Here is an 11,109-nt window from a genome sequence, read left to right as displayed (position 1 = left end):
GAATTTGATAGGGTTGCATGGATTAGGATCATGGGTCTTCCTCTACATCTATGGGGGGAAAGTAACTTTGCAAAAATAACAGAAGGATATGGGGCCACAATTGCACCATTTGATGAACTTCCTAATCGTGTGGATCTTTCCTGTGTAAAAATCGGAATTCTCACTGAAAGAAGGACGAGAATAAATGAAGAGATTTTTGTATCATTCGAAGGAGAGCTTATAAAACTTGGTATTATTGAATTCGATGAAGATTGGTTTCCTTTTAAGTTTGATCCCAACGAAGATTACTATGAGAAAGAAGAACCAAGTGAAGTCGGTGGAACTGATGAAGAAGACGACGATGAAGATGGAGTCTCTGATACGTGGATGCAGGAAGACAACGGTGAAAAGGAGGAAGGAGAAATTAGTCCAGTCTTCAAAGGCAAGGAATATTCAGCTGTAAGGGAGGAACCAATTCAGGGTGAAAGGTCGCCGACGGTGAGCAAAATCTTGGTTATGCCGGAGGAATCGACGGTGTCGGTTAGAGTAGTCCAAGAGACATCTCGGAATCCACAACGACCGTTGACAGTTCCTATGGAGTCAGATGGATCGCCGCCTGGGAACCATACGGCAATAATTAGTAACGGTACACCCTCATCTCCCCAGAATCGAGAAGATACGATTAGGCCCACTGAAGCAATTACCACCCCCCCCTCCAATGGCCCACGCGAATAATATAGTTAATGGGCTCCCCCATGGGTGCTTTGGGCCCTTCCCATCTCTTAATATTGATGGAGCACCATACACCCCAGTCCAAAACCAAATAATTTCTGGGTCATTAGGCAAACCAAAATGGAATGATAATTTCGGGTCAGACTTTCCCCTTAATTTAATACCCCAGATGATAGACCTATCGGAACCAGAGCACGCTCTCCCTTCTGTCATGGAGAATCAAGAAAAGAATGCAATTGAAATTGACCATATCCCCACCAGCATCGATCTCAATAAAACCCCTGAGGATATGTCCAATGGGACATCTTCGTGCTCATCCAGGTCTCATTCTGCGGAAGTGGAAAAAACAGTCGAGGTTGGTAAGGAACTGGGTTTCGAGATTAATTCATCTAACCCGGTACTACTGGAAACAATGGGAGTAATCGGAGAAATGAACAAAGCCTGATGAATTGTCTAAGTCTAAATATTAGGGGAATCAGAGAAGAGTATAAGGTCTCATGGGTGCGAAGGTTAACAATGAGATACCACACAACGTTCCTGGGTGTGCAGGAAACACAATTATCCGATGAAAATGACATAGACGTAACTGGTTGCTGGTATAATGGAGATTTCGGATTTGCAGCAACACCTTCCACTGGAAGATCGGGTGGATTACTCAGCATTTGGGACTCCAAGTTATCCCAGGTAGAAGAAGTCATAAAGGCGAGACACTTCTTAATCACAATTGGTAAGTGGTCTGGAGTTCAAAGTCAAATGATTTTTGCAAACGTTTATGGTCCTCAAGAACCACAAAACAAAAAGAAGCTTTGGGAAGACCTAGGTCGGATTAAATCCACTAAAGCTGGAACTTGGATAATTTTTGGAGACTTTAATACCGTAAGGAAGGAATGTGAAAGATATAATTCTCATTTTAATCCTTCTGAAGCTTTCTGGTTTAATCGATTCATTGGAAAAGAATGTCTACATGATCTCAGAATGGGGGGACACAGATTCACCTATTTCTGCCAGTCGGATGGCAAGATGAGCAAACTAGATAGATTTCTTGTTTGCAATAACTTCCTAAGACAATTCCCTTCTGTGTCAATCACAGCCGCTCCAAGGGAGATTTCAGATCATTGTCCAGTCATACTTCAGACCAGCAAAGCTGATTTTGGCAAACCACCTTTTAGATTCTTCAACTCTTGGATGAAAAGGGACGGCTTCGAGCAGATTATTAAGGAATCTTGGGAGAAATTCAGGGGATATGGCAAACCGGACGCTTATCTGGCTGCCAAACTTCGATTCCTTAAAAATGAAATCAAGAAGTGGAGAGCAAGGGATCACCCTAAAGAGTTGGACGAACTGTTGAAGCTCAAACACAGGTTACATGATCTAGATACAACTGCTGAATCTAAATCGTTAACAGACTTGGAAATAGAGAAGAGGAGACTTGGAATTCAAAGGATAACTGAGCTTGAAAAATTGGTTGTTCTTGATTTAAAACAAAAGGCTAGATTACGATGAACTGTTGATGGAGATGAGAATACCCGTTTTTTCCACGGGTATGTGAATAATAAGAAGAGTAAGAACTACATTCATGGACTTATTATCAATGGATCTTGGAACACAAATGTGGCAGCAATTAAAGGTGAAGTATTTTTGTTCTATCAGGAAAAAATTTCAAGAATGTTGGCCTTCCAGGCCAAAGCTTATCACTAGTGAATTTAATATGCTAGATCCGGTATCTAGCTCTAGAATTGAGTATCCTTTCACGCCTGAAGAAATCAAACAAGCTGTTTGGGCATGTGGAGGGGATAAGGCAACCGGCCCAGATGGATTCACCTTTGACTTTATTAAAAAATATTGGGATGTATTGAAGGGGGATATTATGGAATTCGTTAAATATTTTGAGAAATACGGAAAGTTGGAGCGGGGGTGTAACTCGTCCTTCATCACGCTTGTACCAAAGACAAAGGACCCATTGCACCTGGGTGATTACAGGCCAATTAGCTTAATTGGCTGTCTATAAAAGATAATCTCCAAGATCTTAGCTAACAGACTCAGTGTGGTGATTGGAAACAACGTTGGAGATACCCAAACTGCTTTCGTGAAGGGACGTAATATCCTCGATGGACCGCTAATTGTAAATGAGTTATGTATTTGGGCCAAGAAGGTGAAAAAAAAATAGGTTCTACTATTCAAGGTGGATCTAGAAAAAGCTTTCGATTCTGTTAATTGGGAGTACCTTGAATCGATCCTTATTCAAATGGGATACAGAGATAAATGGCGTATGTGGATTAAGGGGTGCCTTCAATCAGCTAGACTTTCGGTACTTATAAATGGGTCTCCAACGGCAGAATTTGGAATGGAAAAAGGTGTGAGGCAGGGGGACCCACTCTCACCATTCTTATTTATAATCGTTATGGAGGGACTCAACGTCGCGATGAAAGTAGCTTGCCAGAAGGGTCTTTTCCATGGAATAAAAATACCACGTTCAGAAATTTCAATCTCTCACCTGTTCTATGCTGATGACGCCATTTTTTATGGAAGAATGGAGTCAAAGAAACATTAAGAACTTAACAAGGGTGTTAAGATGCTTTTAGGTGGCGTCAATATTGAAGGTCAACTTCAACAAATCCAGGGTATTTGGTGTTGGAGTTGACATGTCTGAGGTGTCTCGATGGGCTGCACCTTTGGGTTGTCAACCAGCTTCGCTGCCCTTTACATACCTGGGCCCCGGTAGGCGTACACATGAAGTTAAAGAAGCACTGGAAGCCTATAATTGATCGTTTTTATTCTAAACTCTCGCCTTGGAAATCGAAAGCGCTTTCCTTTGGAGGAAGATTAACCTTAGCCAAAGCGGTCCTTGGCAGCCTATCGTCGTATTATTTCTCTATATTTGTGGCTCCAGTGAGAGTTATTGACATTCTTGAAAAGATTCGTAGGCAGTTCTTATGGGGTGGGAGTGATAACAAGTACAAAATTGCTTGGGTATCGTGGGAAAAGGTTGTTGCTCCAAAGGATAGAGGGGGACTTGGTCTAGGCTCACTCAGAGCCTGTAACATATCAATGATTGTCAAATGGTGGTGGGCATTAAAAACAAATAAAACAGCCTTATGGAGTCGTGTAATTATGGGTATTCATAATCTGCAAAACAAACCTGATAATGTTTTATCAAAAAGAACTATTCCAAGTGTGTGGAACAATATGGCGGAGGTGATGAATGAACTAACTAAGGCTGGGATAAGCCTTCAAGATATATTTAAGAAACAAGTGAGGAATGGTAACGACACCCTCTTCTGGAGGGACGGGTGGTGTGATGGCGAGCCGTTAAAGGATAAATTCCCAAAACTCTATCTGCTTGAAAGACGTAAGACTTGCAGGGTCAGTCAAAGAGTACAAGCGGAGGGCCATACTTGGGAATGGAGAACACCCCCTGCATCTGATGAACAGATTCATAGCCTTCGGATGTTGTATGATGTCATTGGTGACCACCAGCCATCCTCAGAACCCGATAAATGGAACTGCCCCTTATCGGAGGATGGTACCTTTCACGTAGAGGCGATCAAACTAAAGATTGATAATATAGAACCGGAGAACAATGAAGTAATCATCCTATGGATTCATGATATTCCTATAAAGGTTAATGCCTTTATTTGGAAAGCTAATCTGGGCCGTATCCCAACCAACTTGGCGTTAAAGAAGAGAGGAGTCACAATCATAAACTCAACATGCTCCCAGTGCCATCTTGAGGACGAAGATACGGAGTTGTGACATCCCCATTTTTACGGCCAGAAAAGACCGATTTTGTTTATGCTTTATAAAAATCAGAGTTCTTCTTTCAATAAAAATGTTGCAGAATTTGTTCCCAGTAAAATATGATAAATACGTTATCAAAGCATTTCTAAAAAAATGTATTTTTATTCACTTTTAAAACATTTAGGATGTCATCGTCAATACAGAAACATAAGCATAAACAGAACTTACATTCATTTACACTAGTGATCTACATCTCTTTTAAATCTCTCAGTGTAATGTAATTTCATATCGACACCTGTGATACAAATAAACTGAGTGGGTCAATTTGAGAAACCTGGTGAGTACATAGAGTTTTCAACCCACAATAATATAATTATTTAATCATCAAACAATTAACCCAATTACTCATCCCCATTATGTTATTTACTCTTAAAAATCTACCCTAAGAATCAGCTATTTCTTGTTCATTCATTCCTAAGGATCATCCTAAGGAATAGGCACGAAATCCATCGTTGTCAGGGTTTACTCAACGGGCACTAAATCCATAGTTGTCAGGTTTGCTCAACAGGCACTAAATCCATAGTTTACAGGGTTTACTCAGCAGACACTAAATCCATAGCTGCCAGGGCTATTTCGTTTATCAACAGTATCGTTTCCGAGAATCCACTCGCAATACATGTCAATGGGTTTTTACAGTACACCGGTGAACACATCGTTCACAACACCTACAGGTTACGAGCTTGCTAGTGTTCCACTGGACTGTCTAGAATGGTCTGTGGTTGTCATCTATACTCTACTAGATGACGGGGCCATCATTTGGGTACAAGGCTTCTCACATCGTCCACCTCTCACCCTCACCTCATGGTCTATTTCACCTCTCACATCATCATCCGACTCATATTTCATCTACCCATGTTTTACCCAACATATTTTGTAGATATAAAATATATATACATTTTAAATCATTTAAAACATGTAAAAAAATCTTTCACCCAGCATAGACAACAAGTATACAGACAATATGCACACATAGCACGTAATTTATATTATATACTTCATATCTATGTGTAAGATGAAAGAGACTATGCACTCACCTGAAAAAGTGGCAATTCTGCCCTCGAACAGCGCTTCGTTATCTCAAAACAATTATCCCTCGACAAAACCTAGTATCAATACCACCAGGGTTTAGTCTAACGTTAACCGCGACTAATTAATAGTCTAGCTATTATTATTATTATATAAGCGTTAAACAACACTCTATATAACTCATAATAATAGTCCAAATAATTATTTTAAGGCCCTAATAATGTTACTATAATTATTTAAAAGCTATATTAAAACTTGCATAGGCGTAGCTCACTTACAGCGGGTTTTTATAGAAAGTCGGGCTTTGCTTGGAGTAGCGTTTCCGAACCGAAAAACCCTTTTTCTCGAGACTCCAGGAGTCTCGGGGCTTCCTTTGGGTGCTAGGGGTTCACCTAGGCTTTAGGGGGGGTTAGAAACCCTAGAGAGAGAAAGTAGTGAGAGAAAGAGTGGAGAAATGTGTGAGAAATCCGGGAGAATTCGCATGGTATTTATAGGGCCAACAGCTCGGACTTACGCTGGGCGTAGCTTCGGATAAGGCTCCAGCTCGCATACAGCTGGCTCGCACTTGCATCGGAAGGGATAATGACCGAAGTACGCTGGGCGTACTCGGCATCGGACGCGGGGCGTAGTGGCGAGGCGACGTGTCGAAATCCAAAGTGATCCTCCGATCAGCAATAGACGGCCCAGATCGAGCCACGTCATCATCCCTTCGCAGATTTCGCAGTTTTCCTTCTCGACTTCTAAAATTCGTAACTTTTGCATACGAGCTCCGTTTTCGACGTTCTTTATATCCACGCGTAGGCGGGAACGTACTCTACAACTTTCGTTTAGACTCCTTTGGCTAATTTTGACTTTATTTTAAAAGTTATATTTTTAACAGGCCGGGACATGATTGGTCCGTTAAAAATTCATAACTTCTTCATCCGACGTCCGTTTTCGTCTGTCTTTTTATCGATGCGCTACTATTAATGAGATCTTCGATTCTCATTTAGGTTGTGTCGGCTAAAAACCGCTCGTGCTAATTTTCGAACTTCGGGTTGTACACTGCTAAGCCGAAACTTCGAAAAATTATAACTTCCTCATACGAAGTCAGATTTGGGCGTTCTTTTTATGGACGCTCTCGGTTTAACGTATTCTACGACTTTCGTTTAGTTCGCTAAGGCTAAAAGTCGCTCTATCATAAATTCACTATTTACGCTTCCCGGTGCCGTGCCGGTTCCGTCGCGAAACTTCGACGGGTCATAACTTCTTCGTTATAACTCGGATTTCGACGTTCTTTATATGTACGGAACCCTTGAGACATATTCTACAACTTGGTTAAGATTATTTATTCTAAATAATCTTTTGTCAAAAAGTCGTTTTCGACCCCTATTATCTTTAAATTGACTAGCCCGGATCTACGGGCGTTACAATTATCTCCCCCTTAGGATGATTACGTCCCGGAATCATCAACGAAACAGGGTTGTATAATGACTCCTTACGTTATCTCTTCATCCTAGGTAATAACCATAACTTCTATGTCGCTTCGAACGAGTATCTAACTCTTGGACTCCTTGACTGCAGGAGGTGCTCGATCTTGCACCTGCTCCCTATCTCACGTTAGACTCAAAATTATGACCTTCAAGTCACAATCTCGATCCTTACAGGAGATTGCTTCTTCTTCTTAAGATAAGCTCTTTTATTACTACAATGGACCGATGTGTCATGTTCTAAGGACCTATCATCGCATGTTGCAACGCTTAGACTCAGGTATCTTAGAGTCAAATTCCAGAACAGACTATACCTTCCATCATGTTCTAATGTGATATAATCACATCTTAAAAGGTAGCATTCCTAGCTACAAGCAACTATCGCGATACCTCTACTGACCGCTTTGATTGTCTTTCACTTCAATCTTCTAGCTTAAGTCAGATGCTACATCGGACTTGGTTCTCTGAACCATGTAATATACTCGTCTTACTCGGACTCAATTTGATATGACCACTAGGGTCGGAATAACAACAATATTCTTAGTCATTTCCGAAACAATGGTAACGACATACTTGAATAAAATGGTATCGATTACTAGCTTCTTGGTAACCTTGTGACTTTCCCTGATCCAAGTGTGATTTCTGTGCTTCCGGTGGTATAGGCCTCTACTACCATTCACACCTACTCATACTTGTCCCAAGTATTGTCTCGCAGTTTATCCAAGTCACCATGCAAGAAAATCACACAATCATTCAACACATCAGATAACAAAACGAAGGTTTTATATTATTTCTTGAACGATTACATAGGTGTTCAAGTTCACCCTAGACTATGTCTCTAATAGGCTACCCTTATGATACTATGGCTACTTCATGACTCGATTTTCGGATATCAATTATCACTTCTGATTCATTGCATTGTCAGTTACTTCGTTAAGGATGCTTTTTGGCTTCGGAGGTGCATCCGCTCTTGCTGTTTCATTTTTCTTCAGGCAGTCCCTAGATAAATGCCCTTATTTGTTACATCCGTAGCACACCCTCTTTTTGGATGTGCACTTGCTAGCATAATTCCCTTTCTTTCCACATTTGTAGCAAGTCACTTTCTCATCGTATCTCTCATAGTGCTTCAGCGGTACATTTGGCGTCGTAGCTCTCATCGGACAATCTTGCTTGAAGTATCCCTCTTCACTACACTTAAGGCAAACTACCTCCTTGGTTGAGCATTTGTGGGCATAGTGACCAGTCTTCCCGCATTTGAAGCAGGTCACTCCCTTAGGGCATATCCCGTTGTGTTTCCTTCCATACTTGTTACACCATTTTGTTTTACCTCCTCCTCCAGATTTTGAGAAAATGTTGTTCTTGTTAGACCTTGAAGACCCCTCAAATTTCCTCTTCTTGCCAACTTCAACCTTGTTGGCGATCCTATCGTCGATCATTTCTTCGACAGACTTAGCAACCCAGATGGTTGCCTCAAGAGTAGGTGTCTGGCGTACTGGCATAGTAAGTTCGTCCTTATTTTGTTGAAGTAATCGTCTTGTCTCTTCCATCTGACGATCCAACATTATCTGCACCATTACTTGTACTCCTGCCATTGTGATCGTCTCGGGTGCAGTTGCTACCTCTGGCACATGCTCAATCACTGGTGGCTCAGGCTGCAGGTTACCGCTTCCAAATCCACTTCTAGTGCTCACCATGTTGATCTATGCACCAAATCAGGCGTTCGGTGTGGAGTGTCGAGAGTTTAGATAGAGAAGACTTAATTTACGATTGACGTGTAATTCTGCCTATCACTCCGAAAAGTTACATGCCAGTTCTAATACCGTAATTAAACGTTTAGAAATCTGAACACATAAAGTTTCCAGATCCGGTCGGCAACAGACCATAGATCCGATCATATAATGCATATCATAAATCATTTAGTACATAAAAGCATGTTAGGCATTTTCCCTAAATTAGCTAGTGCTTGTGTCTATCCAGGTATATTACCTAAATTTTATTAGACACACTCCTCACAATCATTGCTTATCATTCTAAGTTTAAGTCTAATAATAAATCCATATTCCTACTTCGCTTAAACTAATGCTCTGATACCAACTGTGACATCCCCATTTTCACGGCCAGAAAAGACCGATTTTGTTTATGCTTTATAAAAATCAAATTTCTTCTTTCAATAAAAATGTTGCGGAATTTGTTCCCAGTAAAATATGATAAATACGTTATCAAAGCATTTCTAAAGAAATGTATTTTTATTCACTTTTAAAACATTTGGGATGTCATCGTCAATACAGAAACATAAGCATAAACAGAACTTACATTCATTTACACTAGTGATCTACATCTCTTTTAAATCTCTCAGTGTAATGTAACTTCATATCGACACCTGTGATACAAATAAACTGAGTGGGTCAGGTTGAGAAACTTGGTGAGCACATAGGGTTTTCAACCCACAATAATATAATTATTATGTTTAATCATCAAATAATTAACCCAATTACCCATCCCCATTATCTTATTTACTCTTAAGGATCTACCCTAAGAATCAGCTATTTCTTGTTCATTCATTCCTAAGGATCATCCTAAGGAATAGGCACAAAATCCATTGTTGCCAGGGTTTACTCAACGGGCACTAAATCCATAGTTGCCAGGGTTTGCTCAACAGGCACTAAATCCATAGTTGCCAGGGTTTACTCAGCAGGCACTAAATCCATAGCTGTCAGGGCTATTTCGTTTATCAACAGTATCGTTTCCAAGAATCCACTCGCAATACATGTCAAGGGGTTTTTAGAGTACACCGGTGAACACATCGTTCACAACACCATGGGGTTCCAGTTTCTATCGTTCCGAGAATCCATAGCTGCCAGGGCTATTTCGTTTATCAGCGAGATTGTCTCTCGCCATGGGGTTCCAGTTTCTATCGTTTCCGATAGGGATGTCAGGTTTACTGTGACAACCGTCAAATTTCGCTCAAGTCAAAGTCAAACAAAGTCAACAAGTCAAACCGGTCAACTCCATTAACCCTTGTATGTTAGGGTTTACATTATACAATTCGCTATTTCAATGAGAAAACATCATTTGAAAAATTCATGTGTTTGATTTTCCTTAGCCTTAACAGTGCTAAACAACAAACCAAAGCGATAAAACACTATTGCACAATCATCGGGATTGTGTAAGACACTAAATCATGGCTTAACGGGGTTTATGGACCTTTCGTTGCGAAGCCGGACACTCAAAAAGATCACAAACGAAACCTCTCACAATCTCTTTCACTCAACCTCTCTCTATTAAAATCTCTCCCAAATCTCTCCCGAATCTCTCCCAAATCTCTCTCAAAAGTTCCTTTAATTTTTTGTAATCATTCGGGCCATCCCGACCCTTAACTGGGTCAAAAACCACTTGAAACGGGGTAAAAACGGGTAAAATAGGCTTAAGGACCCAAAACTGAAGCTTCAGGACCGAAGTCCCTGTCATAAAGGAAGACGACACACATTTATCTGTCGTAACCTTACGACTCGCGTGTTGATGACACGCAATGAGTATCAAGGAAGTCCCTGTCATAAAAGAAGACGACATGCATGTTTGCGTGTCATAATTTTTCCGGTTTTTCGACTACGACTTCGTTTTAACTCCGTTTTTCATTATTTTAACGTGGGATTTTCACCCAAAACTTTATTTTATAAACTAAGGCCCCAAAATATATAAATCTCCAGGGTTTTTAGAAAAATGTATTAAAAGAATTGGTGGTTGGACTAATTATTGAGGGAATATTTGCTTTTCCTTATTTTATGACAAAAGCAAGCCACCACCACCTCACTCTATGATCATCCACTCTTTCCCACTACTCCTTGTCACCTTAGTGGACCTTTACACCCAATCTCCAGCTCTTCCCATGTTCTAAGAGCTGGAGGATTGATCCTCTCTCCTCATTCTCCATAAAGTTCTTTCATTCTACACTTAGCAACCAAAGGACACTCTCCAAAATTCTCTCATCTTTTCTCTCAATTTCAAGAACTTCAAGGATTTCTCCAGGGATTTCTTCCTTCAATTAGTAAGTATCTTCATCATTCACATAATTATTAAACTCCATTCTACTCAAATCATTGATATC

General features: G+C 40.5%; 1 protein-coding gene across 1 annotated transcript; it reads left to right on the top strand.

Moving 5' to 3' along the window:
• The first annotated feature begins 1,227 nt into the window (after positions 1-1,227).
• On the top strand, positions 1,228-2,214 carry LOC145130749 (uncharacterized). Its single transcript, XM_079065519.1, has one exon. The coding sequence runs from the start codon at positions 1,228-1,230 to the stop codon at positions 2,212-2,214; it is 987 nt and encodes a 328-aa protein (XP_078921645.1).
• Positions 2,215-11,109: the final 8,895 nt, after the last annotated feature.

The sequence above is a fragment of the Lactuca virosa genome, chromosome 8 (genome assembly GCF_052849685.1).
Source record: "Lactuca virosa cultivar CGN04683 chromosome 8, Lactuca_virosa_CGN04683_v6, whole genome shotgun sequence".
Taxonomy (NCBI): Eukaryota; Viridiplantae; Streptophyta; class Magnoliopsida; order Asterales; family Asteraceae; genus Lactuca; species Lactuca virosa.
Note: the sequence above shows the minus strand (reverse complement) of the source record. Positions and strands in the feature narration are given on the sequence as shown.

Coding starts and splice junctions, on each gene's coding strand:
- LOC145130749 (XM_079065519.1), top strand. CDS start 1,228: ATGAGATACCACACAACGTTCCTGGGTGTGCAGGAAACACAATTATCC.